The sequence below is a fragment of the Gymnoscopelus microlampas genome, assembly GCF_963454915.1.
Source record: "Gymnoscopelus microlampas genome assembly, chromosome: 6".
NCBI classification, from domain to species: Eukaryota; Metazoa; Chordata; class Actinopteri; order Myctophiformes; family Myctophidae; genus Gymnoscopelus; species Gymnoscopelus microlampas.
In genome coordinates this window covers 39515789-39532314 of record NC_139943.1, presented here as the reverse complement: position 1 = coordinate 39532314, position 16526 = coordinate 39515789, and the positions used below count along the sequence as shown (strand labels likewise).

Here is a 16526-nt window from a genome sequence, read left to right as displayed (position 1 = left end):
AGGGATACTCTAGGGTGATTTATACTTAGTTGCATGCCGGTGTTGCACACCCAAAATAGCCTAACTCTGCGCACTGCAACACGTTGTGAGCTTGTAGATCTGTAAATCGGTACTTTCATCGAGTGTAGAATACGTATGTGGAGCTGAAAGGGGAGTGTTTTTGGTTTGGGGAGGAAAAAGGGGAAGCCTTTTCCAGGTCAGGGAAAAACCCTGTGGTATTTAAGCACCACACCCAGTTCACTCCACGCAGCCCAGACTCTTCTGTGCATCATCTCAACTTTGTTAAATCAGGTAGGCTGACAGTATTCATGTTTTACAATTGTGTTATAACTTTATGATTGCTTTTTGCCAAGTTAATGTGGTTACGTCTGCGGTAAGGTTTTAGAGAATTCTCTGTCACTTAATACATTGGGAAGATTAGTGACTTAACCACATAACGCATGATACTCACCACATGATCCTGATCATTCAAGTACCATTACGTTAATGTTAGATTTAGCAGCTTGCAATGTGTTAAGTGAATTGTACTTCATGCTAGAAGAGTCCTTCTGAACAGAAATGTTACAGAGCCTTAAAGACATTCCACAGCAAAGTATTTAATGAACCACCAAAATCTAATGAAACTTGGCTCAGGCTGTGTCTGCCTGGCAGACAATTTAGGATGTGTGTCAGAACTAAACTCCTAATGTGCTTACAAACAAGTTGTTTAAAAATGCTTAATTCATTGTTATCTGTAAGCATTAACAAGTAAACTATTTGATGATATTAAATGGCTTAAACTTGCTGTGGATAACACACTGAAACTGTGGAACGATGCACTGTTTCCTAAAGGCACAGCAATTTTGAGACGGGTACTGAAAACTTTCAGGAGGAAACTGATCTTGTGATGAAATCACAAGGCCCTTATGACTAATTTTTGCCAGTAAGGGGGCGGCGGTGGGGGGGGCATACAAAGCAAATCTGACCTCAGCAGGGTTCAAAACTTTGTGTGATTGGTAAACCATTCATTTGTCATCCTTTTCCAGGACAATCAACATGGCTATGGTATCTGAGTTCCTGGGCCAACTCTCTCTTAATACAGTAAGACACTACAGGTTTTAGTCAGTAACATAACTCCAACACTAAGGATATTGCAGTTAATCGTTCACTTGGATTCACTCCACACTCATTATAACATGTCTTGAATCCACAGTGCCAAGAGGCCACCTACCCCACTGTGGTTCCTGCCAAGGACTTTGATGCTGACAAAGATGCGGCCAGAATAGAGACTGCCATCAAAACCAAGGGTAAAATGGTGCACATGGTTACTGTAAATTAGTGCTAAGTGGTTCAAGTGGGCAGGGCAAAGAAGCTGGTATTTGTGAGTCAGCTTCCTGGCTTTAAACCCTTTTTGACTGCTGGAAGCCTGGGAAAGTCTCCAATGTAAAGCCTCACTGCTGACAGTCTCCATCCCAGCCAGTGGCCATTTCTGTCATGTTCAGAGCCATGGAAGCTTACTCAGTCATCTCATGGAAGGCCTGTCAAACGGTCTGCAATTTAATTTTATAATGGTGAAACAGTACAGTTAAAACTCTTTATACAGAAAAAAAAATTTAGCGGCGCTAGCCGCTCTATACCTTTAGGTATAGAGCGGATCCTGCTCTATACCTGACTTTGTCCGTGTTCACCGTCAACGTTCTGATTGGTCAGACCCGTCAACGTTCTGATTGGTCAGACCCGTCAACAAAGTGATTGGTCAAGCTTCACATGACACGTGAATATAAACACATTATAAACACATATCGATGACAAAATGTATCAAAGGTGCCGCTACCTTCACACAGGGTGTGACTTTTTTTAAACAGTTGCTGTTTTACCTCTTCTGTTTACTGCACAAAATACGTTCAATAATTCTATGCAAGTTTATGTAATATGAAAATGCTAATACATCATACTTTTGTCTGTTCTGATATGAGTGTATCTCTACTCTTGTACTTCAATGCCAGGGGTGGATGAGCAAGCCATCATTGACATCCTAACCAAACGGACGTACTCCCAGAGGCGAGACATCGCCTTTGCATATGAAAGGAGAGCCAAGAAGGTAGGCCATATTATAACAAATCTGGCCAGACTTGCCAGAGTCTGATAAGCTTATTTCCATCAATTCACGCGTTACAATGCAGGGTCCTTGATAATATAGGCCACTCTCTGATACCCTGACGAGGTTCGATGCTTTTCTTAACAGGACATGATCACAGCCCTGAAGGGAGCGCTGTCTGGTTCACTGGAAACCGTGATTCTGGGACTGATGAAGAGCACGGCCCAGTATGATGCTTCAGAGATCAGGGGATCTATTAAGGTAAAGGACACATTACCTGATACCAGCAAACACTGGAGCAGGTTGTAAGGCTGCACTGCCCTCTCCTGGTCAAATGATAGTAATTGTGATTTAATTTGAAGCAGGGAGGAACTATTCAAACTCATTTGTGTGCCTAGAGATGATGAAAGTGTGATGATGAAAATGCTGTAGATGGTCTATTCAGGCCTGGGATTTTTAGACCTCCTCTCCTGCTGTATTGCCTTTTTCAACAACAAAATGGAAAATCGACATGGCTGCATCATAGTAGTTAAATGATAGTGTCAAGATTTTTCAGTGTATGATCAGAATGTAATCATAATTTGTTTTATTTTCATTCTCAGGGTCTTGGAACAGATGAGGAGGTCCTGATTGAGTTTCTGTGCTCGCGCAGCAACAGTGAGCTGGTGGAGATCAAAAAAGTCTACAAGGATTGTAAGTCTAAAACGTGCATTTAATATGATCCTCAGCCATTAGTATGAGGTGTGGAAGCTGGCATCCCAAAAGCAGCATATCTTAGCAATCACCATGAATTTAATTGTTGAGCTTTTTGTACAAGACCTTTCATCAGAACCTGGTTCTTCTTGCAAAGGTTTTGTACTGAAAGCATAGCAATTAGCGGTGCTGTATGGAGCTTTTGTTTCAATGTTTTGCTAAACCTTTTGGAAAATGGTATCCCCAAAATGTTTCTTGTTCTGCCAGTGTCAAAAACTTTCATTCCAACAACCACCTATACTATATGTGCTGTACAATGAACAGCATCCTCTCAATACAAGACAGCAATACTGAATCAGTATCAGCTGAATATCTCACGTGTAAATGTTTTTTTTTACTGCAGTGTTCAAAAAGGACCTGGATAAGGATGTGGCTGGGGACACCTCAGGGAACTTTGCCAAGCTACTCCTTGCCCTGGTTCAGGTGACATCTAGTGGTTCCTGTCTTAATGAATAATTGTCCTTAACACCATGCCCTCAACCAGTTCCCTGAGTCACACCATTATTATTATTTCTATGCAGACTAAGAGGACAGACCCATCCTGTGTTATAGACTACGAGAAGATTGATGAAGATGCCAGGGTAAGTACCACATGCATCTCATCTCAGTCAGCATACTGTATGTGAATGTCTGTGGAAACGCATGACATCCTGTGCCATGAGCTTGCAAAGGCGCCCCTCTTTACAGGTGGTTCATTATTGTAACCCAGGCTCTCTACAACGCTGGAGTTGGGACAAAAGGAACAGATGTGGCTACATGGATCTCCATTATGTCAGAGAGAAGTGTACCCCACCTCCAGAAAGGTACAAGATCCTGTCATGTTACAGTATTAAGTCGTCTTCTTAACACATGTCTAATGAAGTGCATATACGAGTGAAGGCTGATGACATGCAAGCAGATTTGAACAGGGGTCAGATGCAGGAAGAACTATTTATGTGGTATGTGGCCACATAATTCTGTAAAAACCTTTACTTTGATGTGACTTGGTGACTAGGTCAGTAAGAATCACTGATCCCGTAACCTCAATGTCCCCAGTTTGATTATCAATTAGGGACCTTTGTTGTACATTGTTGGCCTCCTCACCCTCACCTGCATGTCTCTCTTCACTGTCAGGTGCAGACTTCAAATAAAAATGCTATAAAGATAATCAGACTTGTATGCTCTTGCCGTTCTAATGCAGAGTAAATACTGTGAACACTGACTGACTAATTGTTCTCTCTCCTTGCAAGTATTTGACAGATATAAGAACTATAGCCCCTATGACATGAAGGAGAGCATCCGCAAAGAAGTTAAAGGAGACCTAGAGAAGTCATTCCTCACACTTGGTAGGTACACTGCACTTGACTACATTATATAATTTGTATTTAGTTTTAGAATAAGACAACAGATTGAGCAAGTCATAACAAATGTATGTACATTAGTTCAAGTTCCTGAATCAACTCCAAAGCTATTATGGAACATGACTTGTCAAATGCGAGTTGAATGTATTTATTTTGCATCTCTGTTCCAGTTCAGTGCTTTGAGAACAAACAGCTGTACTTTGCCAACAGACTCAGTGAAGCCATGAAGGTAATTATAACATCCACTTTTTTTTTTGCTGAAATTTGGTTATTTTCAGTTTTGGGGATATTTTTGGGAACAGATGCAAGTGAGAAGTACTGTACATATTCTTGTGAAAGTACAATATTCCTACAGGAATGCTGCAGCTGGCAGTGGCTTGCACCAGCATTGCATCACTCTGAGCTTAGAGTGCTTAGTGTTTGCTACTGTATGTATCTCAGTGCCTCTCTTGTCTGCTTAGAGCAAGGGAGCCAAGGAGAAGGTGGTGACCAGAATAATGGTGTCACGCTGTGAAGTGGATCTCATGAAGATCCGAACAGAGTTCAAGGCACACAATGGCCAGTCCCTGCACAAGACCATCACTGTAGGTGTCAACATAATACAGATCATAATATTTAGAATAGGAATTGACGGCCATTTGGGCATCCAGGCCCTCATGCTGTGTCTTTGTTCCGCATGCAGGAACACACCAAGGGAGACTACCAGAGGGCTATGCTTAGTCTGTGTGGTGGAGATGACTGAACTGAAGAATGAATGGACATCTGCTTTCTCATGATGTCCAGTTTCCACTGTTGGATAGGCTGGTGGAGAGGATGACCACTGGGATTGGATTACAAATATAAACCAATAGTGCAAAAACAATGCTTACTTTTCTTTATATCTAAATTGGACAGTACTACATGGAAATCCTTTTCCAGAAGACCGTTTTACATTATCAAAGTATTAAGGCTCCAAAGCGCAGTTTACAGTTTTTAACATGTACAGACAATAAAAATGTTTTGATAAATTAATGCTTTGACATGTTTGTTTCAGTGTTACAGTGTATGTGGGTTTCCAGCAGAGGGCACCAGTGTATCATATTACGTCAGTGAGCGATATTACCTATTGAGGAGGAAAATATTTAGCTAAACCTCTCCACCTGTTTTGCCTTGCAGTTTGCACCTTGCACGATACCCAAAAGGCAGCCATAGGCCGGCGCAGTGAATGTCTGCTTCAGTGCCATATCAGTTGTAATCACTGACATGTAGAAATATACTTGACTTACTTGACTTAATCCTCTTTACCCCGTCGAGGGGCATAGGGCGTCCACCAGAGCTCTCCATCTCACTCTCTTCTGGGCCTGGGCTTTTGCTTCCTGCCAGCTCATTCCAATGTCCTTCAGATCTTGGAGAGTGGAACGTCTCCAGGTGTTTCTCGGCCTGCCCTGTTTCCTCTTCCCCTGTGGGTTGTAGAAATATACAGTTTACAATATATACATTCAACAGTGTATCAATGACTCCAATTCAACTGGCATTGTGGCAGCTTTGCCACCTCGAAAGGATTTCTTACTCATCTGTGCCAGGCAGTCTGATTTTAGGGGAATACGAAACAGCATTTGCGTTGCATTGAGATGACTCCGATTGTAGCCTTGGACAAGACTGACAGATATTCATCTCTGTGTCAGTCTTGTCCAAGGCTAGAGATGGGGAAGTGCATGTCAGTTTTACCCTCCTGCATTCAGATGATGATCATGAAAATGTCAGCTAGGTAGACCAGAGAGAGAGAGAAAGATATTCATTGACCTTGACTACCACAGCCTTCATAGCATTACATGCTCAAGAATGGGTGGAGGAAGCCTACTAAGTTTTCCTACAGCTGAAGTTTGGTGCTGAGCGGTTTGCGAGACTTAGCTGCAGGCAAAACACACACACACACACACACACACACACACACACACACACACACACACACACCTTTTTATCCCAACTTATTATATGCCCCCGGCCGGGCCACTTCTGTGGGGTCGCTACACCCCCCCCCCCCCCATTCGAGTCCGAGTGCGAAGACCTTGTGCTTAACACTCCACGTACCTCACACAAGGAGAGGCGCCCCACTTCCGACACCAATGTAGTGAATACCGCAACACTCTGACTTGCTCTGAGCTGGGATCGAGCACAGATCGCCAACTCACCAGTCCGGCACGCAACAGGCAACGCTAGAAAGCTAGCTCACTCAGTACATGGATTTGGTGATAATGTTTATACTGTGGTATATAACTGGCTTAGGACAACTTCACCGATTTTCAACCTATCTTCTTGATATAATTGGTCCTCACTAATACTCATGATAAAATGGTACCATTTTTTTCTACTTGGTCTGTGTCTCATAGGAGGGCTGTGGACAGTCCAGAAACCTGTCTACCAGTGACATCATTGTTAGGCATGATTTTTTTTCCCAACAATATTTCACATTTCTTATTTAGATTTTTATTAACACGAGAACAATGGCTTCTTTTATTGCATTGCAACTTTCCAGGAATAGAAAGCAGCAGTTTCTATTAGCTTTCTATTAGCCCATTGATGAACAATGGCTTCTTCTATTGCATTGCAACTTTCCAGGAATAGAAAGCAGCAGTTTCTATTAGCTTTCTATTAGCCCATTGATGATGTCACTGGTAGACGGGACTCTGAACTGTCCACAGCCCTCCTCTGAGACACAGACCGAGTAGAAAAAAAATGTAACATTTTATCATGAGTATTAGTGAGGACCAATTATATCAAGATAGGTTGAAAATCGGTGAAGTCGTCCTTTAAGTAGTGCAAGAGATTTTAAGCAAAAGTTCAACTCTGTAGATTCCCTTGAGAACTGTGGTTCTCGAACTTGTGCACTTGTAACCAAATGTATTTGTTTGTGCCTGCAGGCCCCAATATTAAATATTTTATGTCAGGGACCCCATGCAAGATTTGTGTAGTCAGTACCATAGTCAGCACCATAGTAATTAACATAGCACCATAGTCCTTAACATAGTCAGCACCTTAGTCAGGACCATAGTCAGTACCATAGTAATAACGTAGTCAGCACCATAGTCAGCACCATTGTCATTACCGTAGTCAGCACCAGAGTCATTAACATAGTCAGCAGCACCATAGTTATTAACATAGTCAGCACCATAGTCAGCACCAGAGTCATTAACGTAGTCAGCACCATAGTCAGCACAATAGTAACTAGAAAAAGTGCTCCTCGGAGCACAGGTCTCCGCCAGGTCAGGTAGGTTATTGTGGCCTCCTGGTGGCGCTATAATAGGCCAATGTGAAAAGGGTGCCATTTCTTATTAGGCCTTGCACGGCAATCGGACACTGCATTCATGGCTTGAGGCATTTTGTGCAAAAAATGTGTTTTGCTAAATTAGACCTGCTGGTGGCGCTATAACAGGCCAATGTTAAAAGGGTGGCATTTGTTCCTCAACATAGTGTGAAGGTGCGTGCAAAGTTTGACTACAATCGGACGGTGTGTTCATGATTTGCGGAACAAGCCACTACTGCAAACTTTAGATGTCAATCTTAGCCAATGAGAATGGCATATGAAAAATCAAACACATCCGTCTTGATCACATGACTATGGAGATCATGTGTACCGATTTGCGTGAAATTTGGATAAAATCGGAAGTAATATTTAAAAAATGGTTTTACTTAAGTCAGCCTCCTGGTGGCGTTATAAAAGGCAGATGTGAAAAATGCAGGGCAAAGGTCCATGGAGCACGACCTGGACACGACCGTGGACTTCTACTACACTACACTATACCGCATATTATATTATCTTAAACATTTTTATATTATTCCATTATATACTGCATACACACTATTGCTGTACTATATTATACTATCATATGCTAGTATCTTACACTATTATATTTGCTATTATTGTTATTGTTACTGCTTGCACTGTATCTCTTTCTGTCTCTCCTCTGTCTCTCCCTTTCTCTCTCTCTTCTTTCCCCCAACACGGTCGAGGCAGAAGGCCCCCGCCCTAGAGCCTAGGGTCTGCCTGACGTTTCTTCCTGTTGAATTAAGAGGGAGTTTTTCGTTGCCACTGTCGCAAAATTGCTTGCTCAGGGTGGGATGTTGGGTCTCTTCTCTACATGTAAAGTGTCTTGAGACAACTTGTTGTGATTTGACACTTTAATAAAATTGAATTGAATTGAATTGAAAGGTTTTTCCTTGACCTCTAGGGAGTGCGCATACAAAGTTTTACACATATCGGTGCAGTTATAGGTACAAACATGAATAGGCCTGTTATAGCGCCACCATGAGGCTGATTTGAAAAATGTAAGTGGCATTTCTTCCTCGGCATAGTGGAAATATGCGTGCAACATTTCACAGAAATTGCATGCTGTGTTCATGATTTGAGGCATTTTGTTCAAAACGGAGTACTCCTGCAAACTTTGGAAGCCATTTTTAGCCAATCAGGATGGAATATGAAAAATCTGAAAGACCCGTTTCGTTTAATGACTATAGAGATAGTGTGTACCGATTTGCGGGATTTTTGGACAAAATCTGTAGGAGTACTGTAAAAAAATATGTTTTGCACAAATTGGCCTCCTGGTGGCGCTATAAAAGGGCCATGTGAAAAATTTGGGGACGGTCACACACACGGACGGACGGACAGGGGGTAAAACCTACTCTCTCGCCATGCCTTTCGGCCTGGCAGAGACAATAATGTAGTCAGCATCATTGTCATTACTGTCCTGGGCAAGACGTTAAACTGCATCCGCAGGCTGCAGAGAGGTAGTACCTTACCTCAGCAAGGGTCCTCTGGCTAAGGAAAATATCCCTACTGATAGACCTGGTCCTCCTACATGCCTGTATGGTACTTCCCGTGGTGCCTAGCCTAGCCAACACACTGGGATAGAAGACTGGTTTTCGGTAGACTGCGCGGAGGAAACCCTCAGCGGTTCAACGGGCAGAACGGCGATACCAGCAAGCATTGTGGAGCGCTACGGGCTGGATGTGTTAAGATTGAATGTATCCAGGTCATCCACTGCACCCGTCTCGACTCTGTCTTGCCACTGGATGCAGGTGGACTCGGGCGAGAGAGTGAGGTCGGCGCTGCGCAACCCACCCTCACTTAAATCCAAACCATTGCGCAAGTCATGACTTCAGTTCACACACACACGACATCGTGAAGTCAATGGTCATCTTCACACGCGAAGGACGAACATGGGGCATTACTGTAGTCATTAACCTAGTCAGCACCATTGTCATTAACGTAGTCAGCACCATTGTCATTAACCTAGTCAGCACCATTGTCAGCTAAATAGTCAGCACCAGAGTCATTAACATTGTCAGCACTATTAAAGTCAACACCATATTCAGTACCATAGTAATAACGTAGTCAGCACCATAGTCATTACTGTAGTCATAAACATAGTCAGCACCATTGTCATTAACGTAGTCAGCACTATTGTCAGCTAAATAGTCAGCACTATAGTCATTAATGTAGTCAGCACCATAGTCAGCACCATAGTCATTAACGTAGTCAGCTTCATAGTCATTAAGGTAGTCAGCAACATAGTTATTAATATATTCAGCGCCACAGTCATTAACATAGTAAGCACCATAGTCAGTAACATAGTCATTAATGTAGTCAGCACCATGGTCATTAACATAGTCAGCACCATAGTCACCCAGTTTAACCTCAAATGACCACACCTCAAGACTGCCCTTTGAGTTGAGCACGCCTTTCCTGACAACAATGCTTGCCTGTACCCGCTTACTTAATACATAGACACTAGTCCATTTCCGGGGATGTGCGCACTTAAAGTATCAAAGTATATGCAGACTTTGAGTTATGTGCTCTGTACACAGTAATAACTTAGTGAAAGTTTAGTTCGATCCACATCAACAGTTTCACAAAACATTACACACTGTAATCCAACATTTCGTTCTGGTTGATCGAAAAGGCATAGGCTGAAGTTCAAAGCTTATTTATGCATATCCTTTATACATAAGTACATACATAAATAAAAAACATCACGTGGATGCACCTGGGACGTATCATCAGTGTTGTAGCCTGGGGTCGACAGGTGTTTCGGGTCTCGCAACATACACCCTTGCCCAGGTGACCCAGCCGGGGTTGATCCGGGGTTGATCAACTTCCCTCAGCGTTCCACCAGACTCCCCCGCTCCAAACATTTCACTCCGGTGTGATGGTGTATTGGGCCGTGGTGGTACAACAGGCTCCACTTGCGGCGTGCCTGAAAGGCCCTCCTTAAAGGCCTCACGGTGGGTTTGTTGAGCTTCTTCCTCACGGAAGACACAGGCTGGGGTGTCTTCCGCAGGTCATTGCAACAACCACTGATCTTATGAAAAATGAAAAAGGGACCGCCAAATGTTCCAAATGTTTCGCGATTCTGCAAGAATCATATTATTTGAGACACATCCGAGTTTTTGCCGGGTCAAACAAAGGCATCAGGTGACGTTGATTCCCTTCCCCTATTCGCTCAAACTAGGACAGGACATTACGTATGTGTAGGCAGAAGAATTGTTCAATAAAAAGCATTCAATCCGATCGGTGGCCATTTTCTCCGGATTTTCTCCATATGCTTTCAACTACGCGACCCTATCGGTTGGGAGGTGTATTGCACTCTGATACATTATAACTCCATGAGAAAATGGCCGCCGATCGGATTAAAATATTATTTTTTATTGAATAATACGGAAGATACGGATACTTATACCTGCCCGAAGTGAATTGTAACATCCGTGGCCATGGGGTAAGCACTTAATATTTGAAATCTGAAAGTTCATGTAGATGTTCGGGCTGTAAAGAAGAAAGTGCAAAAACCAGGTTGAAGTTTCGTCATGACTGTCATGATATGTCAGTCATGCTACAGGGCTATAGTAGGATAGTAGCATTACTGATGATTTTTTTTATTATTTCATTTGCTTTATCCTTTATTGATAGTATAGTAGAGATTGACAGGAAACAGGGATAGAGAGACAGGGAGTGCCACGCAGAAAAGGTCATCAGAAACGGGACGCAAACCCGCAACACGCCGTGAGGCATCAGAGCCTGTGTGCTATGCGCCTGGACCACTAGGCCACCGGGCACCCATGATCTTTTTTTTTTTTTTAATCATTGTGTAAATATTTTGCGAAAACATCCAATTGTCATCCCCACAATATTCATAATAACGATATTGAGGGCTTTTGTCAAAATATTGTGATATTTTGTCCATATTACCCAGCATTATCTCCAACACATCCCAACATTCAGAAGCTATGGCTGGTGGAACTATTTTTTCAACCTCGCTCAGATCCCTTCATTCCCATTCGCTAACAAGCTAACACATACGCCCTCAATCTAATGATTCACTTAGGCAGTCTTTTTAAGAAGAACATTGTTCACTTTTCATGTTCAGCATTGGTGTCAGCTGTTTCTGCAGCTGTTTCCCTCCACCTCCCCAGCCTCATCCTCTGCCAGGTAAGTAAATGTATGATTCTGTGGATGATATGATGTTATATCTGATTCTGCGTATATATTTGTTTCTGTGGATTGTATGTTAATCTGTATATTAACTTACTTGAAGGGTTCTATGTTGATGCATAACTATCTTATGCTCTGCTTCTGGGGGGTTTGTGATCTCAGATATTCTGTGTCATGCTTGCACAGATAATCTGTAGTGTAGTATCACAGGAGCAGAGTCACACCGCCAAACTGAATGCAATAGCATTGCAATAAATTATTATTCCTGACAAAAGTGTCTAACTGTCTCACTGCTGACAGCCTCCATCCCAGCTAGTGGCCGTTTCTGTCATGTTCAGAGCCATGGAAGCTTACACAGTCATCTCACGGAAGGCCTGTCAAACTTGAACAGTCTGCAATTGCATTTTATAATGGTGAAAAACAGTAAAACTTACTTTTAAAAGTCATTCTATAATGGTAAATCAATAGGGTGTAAACAACATAGTCTATATAAATTATATCACAATATACTTCTTTTGAAATGTGTTCACAGTTCTATGCAAGTTCATGTAAGAGATGGAAATGCTAAACCATCATCTTTTTGTGTTTTCTGATGTGAGCCAACTTAAGTACCTCTACTACTTTAGGCATGAGCGATTGTCATTGACACCCTAACCAGACATTCTTAGTCCCAGAGTCTAGACATCACCTGTGCATATGGAACAGTACAGTAAAGGCCAGAGACCGACCAGAATTGCCAGACTCTGATAAGCTTATTTCCATCATGTCACAAATGTTACAATTTGCAGGGTCCTTGATAATATAGGCCACTCGCTGATACCGTGATGATGTCCGATGCTTTTCTTAACAGGACATGATCACAGCCCTGAAGGGAGTGCTGTCTGGTTCACTGGAAACTGTGATTCTGGGACTGATATACTAAGGTAAAGGACACATCATTACCTGTTACCAGCAAACACTGGAGCAGGTTGTAAGGCTGCACTGCCCTCTTCTGGTCAAATGACAGTAATTGTGATTTCAAGCAAGCATTTGAAGCAGGGAGAAATTAGTCAAACTGATTTCTGTGTCTAGAGATAACGAAGAGAAGACGAACGTGTCAAGGTTTTGCAGTGAAAGCATAGCAAATAGCGGTGCTGCATGGAGCTTTTGTTCCATGTTACGGTATTGGTGTGCAGCTTCACCGTGGTCAAACTAGTATCCCCAAAATAATGTTTCTTGTGCCTCCAATATCATGAACTTTCACCCCAATACTGTTCATGAACAGCAATGTATCCTCTCAATGCGAGACAGTGAATTTGACTGACATTCAGCTGACATTAAATCAGTATCTATCAGCTGAATAGCTAACACGTAAAGGTTTTTTTTGACTGCAGTGTTCGAAAAGGACCTGGATATGGATGTGGCTGGGGACATGTAAGGGAAATTTGTTAAGCTACTCCTGGCCTTTCTGTAGGTGAAATATATAAGTGGTTCCTGTCTTAATGAATATGTGGTTCTTAAAACCGTGTCCTCATCCAGTTCCCTGAGTCACGCCATTATTTCTAAGAGGACAGATACTTTGCATGTAGAGTTGAAGGTGCATTGTGTGATATATTTGATAGGCCTGAAAATAATACGCTTAGTATGAAGGTCTAGACATAATGCCTACTTCCAATATGGGCACACACTGGCCATCCATGTTAAAAAAAATGTACACTCCAAAACATGTTGTCAAATACGGCCAGACACTAATCTCTCCTAAAGGGCAAGACAGACAAAGTTGACTATCTGCTGACAACACCAGGTGTCAAAGACTCCCCAAACTACTCCTAAAACCCCAGCATCCGTGTTCTGGGGGAAACTTTAGCTCAAAATAGCACATCGACAAGCTCTTAGTGTCAGTATCATGGTCAATATAATGTTCAGTATCATGGTCAGTATCATGTCAGTATCATGTCAGTATCATGTCAGTATCTAGCCTGGAAACCAGACAAATCTATTGCAACAAAAAATATTGCCCTCTGCAGATTTGGTCTGGCACCGCTCAGTTGTGATTATATTTCACTCCCTGCTCTGAAGTAGTGAGGGACCAATCAGGGCCCAGAATGCAAATATGGGGTGGGTTTATCACCAGAGGCATTTTTTTTATTTGCCCCGTGGAAATGCAGGTTCCACACAGAGATTCCAGACTAATATCTACGCAGTGATATTAGTCTGGCCATGCCAGGCTAGTCAGTATCATGTTCAGTAAGAACTGCTGTCCCCAGTTCAATTCGCATTTAGGGACCTTTATTGCACATACTTCACTGTCCTGTGCAGAATTCAATACAAATGCCATAATGATAATCAGACTTGTATGCTCTTGGCGATCTAATGCAGAGCAAATACTGTAAATACTGATTAATCGTTTAGTATTTGGCAGATATAAGAACTATGGCCCCTATGACATGCAGGAGAGCAACCGCAAAGAAGTTAAAGAGACTCACACTGGATTATGTATGTAATATTTGATCATATTTTACTATGTAATGTTTTAGAATAAGATGACAGACTGAGCAATTATCATCACAAATGTGAATCACCTCCAAAGCTATTATAGAACATGACTTGTCAAATGCGTTGATGAGTTGAATATATTTATTTTGCATCTTTGTTCCAGTTCAGTGCTTTGAGAACAAACAGCTGTACTTTGCCAACAGACTCAATGAAGCCATGAAGGTAATTATAACACCCACTTTCTTTTTTTTGCTTAAATTTGGTTATTTTCAGCTTTTGGGACATTTTTTGGGGAACAGATGCAACTGAGAAGTACTGTAAAATATTCCTACAGGAATGCTGCAGCTGCCAGTGGCTTGCACCAGCATTGCATCACTCTGAGCATAGAGTGCCTAGTGTTTGCTGTGTATCTCAGTGCCTCTTGTCTGCTTAGAGCAAGGGAGCCAAGGGGAAGGTGGCTGACATGGGAAAATTGCACTACACTGTTATGAAATAACTGGTACAAACTGACCTGTGGTTTTCTAAATAATGTGATGTTATGCTTCATGGGAATGAACCTGCTCACAGGCCTGCTGTTGTGCTTTGTTCCATGTACCGGTGTTTCCCATGCAGAGAAAGAGGCCTTGGGATGCCTTCCACTCCTTGACTATCTCAGAGATAGTGTCAGCTGAATCATCTGTTCACCTTAGGTTCCGTGAGAATTACAGTATGTAAACATGTATAGTATGTAAGTTTGCATGCGGACTGTCTCTGTCATTCTTCCCTATGCCCTTTGTCTAGATCACTGTACAGAGTGTATTTTTGTACTTGTGTCTTCTTCTTGTTTTTATAATAAATATTATTGTTTATTATTTAAAGTAATCTGTGTTCTGAGTGTACTTTTCTAGCAAAGATGTTTCATTTTTTCCACCACAGTGGTGACCAGAATAATGGCCTCAGTGCTCAAACACTGTGAGGTGGACCTCATAAGATCCGAACAGAGTTCAAGGCACACAATGGCCAGTCCCTGTTCAAGACCATTGCTGTAGGTGTCTACATAATACAGAACATGTCGTTGCTGTCGGGCAGAAACCAGCTAACTCCATCTTGACGCTTTTGCATTTTCTTTCCATAAATCAGTGCTATTGAACACCCTTTACGTCTGTGTGTTGGTAAAAAAAATATTGAACCAATGAAAGGTATTAAAAAGGCTTCTGACAAAACCAGGTAACTCCATTGGATCCTCAAACTTTCTGCTAAACCAGGTAGCTCCACCAAGGGGGGTGGAGTTAGCTGGTTTCGCTGACTCCAGGCTCCACCCCCTTTTGACCTCCAACCTCATTGTGAGCTTGGAGGTCCATTTAGCTGTTCTTATCAATGATGAACAAAAACTCCACTTTTTGTTTTGTTTTTGTAAAAAAAAATACATTTTGGAGTTAGCTGGTTTCTGCCTGACAGCAGAGATATACAATATTGAACATTTATTTAAACAATATTTAGAATAGGAATTGCTGTCCATTTGGGCATCCATGCCCTAACATGCTGTGTCTTTGTTCCTCATGCAGTTCTGTGTGGTGACTGAAGAATGATGTCCAGTTTCCACTGCTGAATAGGCTGTTGGAGATGATGATCATTGGGAAACATTCACTAATGGCAAGGATAGCAATAGGCCTACCTACTTTTCTTTGTATCTAAATTGGACACACACAGCAATTATTTTCAAGAAGACGGTTTTCAATTTTCAGCATATTAAGGCTCAGATGTGAAGTTTACCTTTCTAGCACTTATACACGTGCAATAAAGATGTTTTGGTAATTCAATGATTTGACCTGTTCATGCTTCCTGACCCATTTCGTCATGGCTTTTTCTTACTTCCAGTTTACGTGAGTGTCCACCAGAGAGCGCTAGTGTAATATGTTAGGTTATAATAAGACACTGCTGCTTCTGTTTCATGGCCTCAAACTATCTGATGCCTGCTGAGAAACTGCTTTGATGTCCTCTTTATTATTTAATTCAATTAAATATTTGATCATGAATAACATTTTTTTTCATCTCATTTCCTAATTATTACAGGGGAATATTTATCTGATGACAGATTATATCCAGGTTGAATATTTTATTTGCACGAGGCAGAAAAAAAAAAGGTTGAGTTTTTAAGCAGTCTTTGCATTTCAGCAAAATTCAGCATCTACTCTTAATCCTATAAATCTGAAAGTTCAGCATTTGCTAAATTGGAAACGTATCAGACTCTCACAATCATTTGATAAAGTGTTAGCTACAGACACTCTCTCTTACTGAGAATTCTGTGATATCTTTTTCATTTTCCAGTAAGAGGTTTTATCAAGATGATTTAATCATTAGTGTGTTTTTCCATGTTTGTTTGGTGCTAATATTTTAATTAAAAATGTTAATTTTACCTCCGGCAAAGATGATTTGC

At 41.7% G+C, this 16526-nt stretch overlaps 1 protein-coding gene and 1 long non-coding RNA gene across 2 annotated transcripts; both read left to right on the top strand.

Annotated features, from left to right (window-relative positions):
- Window positions 1-194: 194 nt before the first annotated feature.
- LOC311048048 (annexin A2-A-like) lies at window positions 195-5181 on the top strand. Its single transcript, XM_084061054.1, has 13 exons — window positions 195-291; window positions 1026-1080; window positions 1193-1286; window positions 1986-2080; window positions 2225-2338; window positions 2680-2770; window positions 3174-3253; window positions 3352-3411; window positions 3540-3633; window positions 4060-4155; window positions 4341-4399; window positions 4632-4754; window positions 4853-5181. The coding sequence occupies exons 2-13, from the start codon at window positions 1036-1038 to the stop codon at window positions 4910-4912; spliced, it is 1011 nt and encodes a 336-aa protein (XP_083917180.1). The 5' UTR covers window positions 195-291; window positions 1026-1035; the 3' UTR covers window positions 4913-5181.
- A 9506-nt stretch (window positions 5182-14687) lies between these two features.
- LOC311046674 lies at window positions 14688-15976 on the top strand. Its single transcript, XR_014600913.1, has 3 exons — window positions 14688-14816; window positions 15026-15134; window positions 15655-15976. It is a non-coding gene; the product is annotated as an uncharacterized lncRNA (long non-coding RNA).
- Window positions 15977-16526: the final 550 nt, after the last annotated feature.

What these genes read in the sequence shown, in the direction of transcription:
- LOC311048048 (XM_084061054.1), top strand. Translation starts at nt 1,036, where the DNA reads ATGGCTATGGTATCTGAGTTCCTGGGCCAACTCTCTCTTAATACA. An exon ending in GACTGCCATCAAAACCAAGG is followed by an intron (nt 1,287 to 1,985) that starts GTAAAATGGTGC and finishes CTTCAATGCCAG; the next exon opens with GGGTGGATGAGCAAGCCATC. An exon ending in TACTCCTTGCCCTGGTTCAG is followed by an intron (nt 3,254 to 3,351) that starts GTGACATCTAGT and finishes ATTTCTATGCAG; the next exon opens with ACTAAGAGGACAGACCCATC.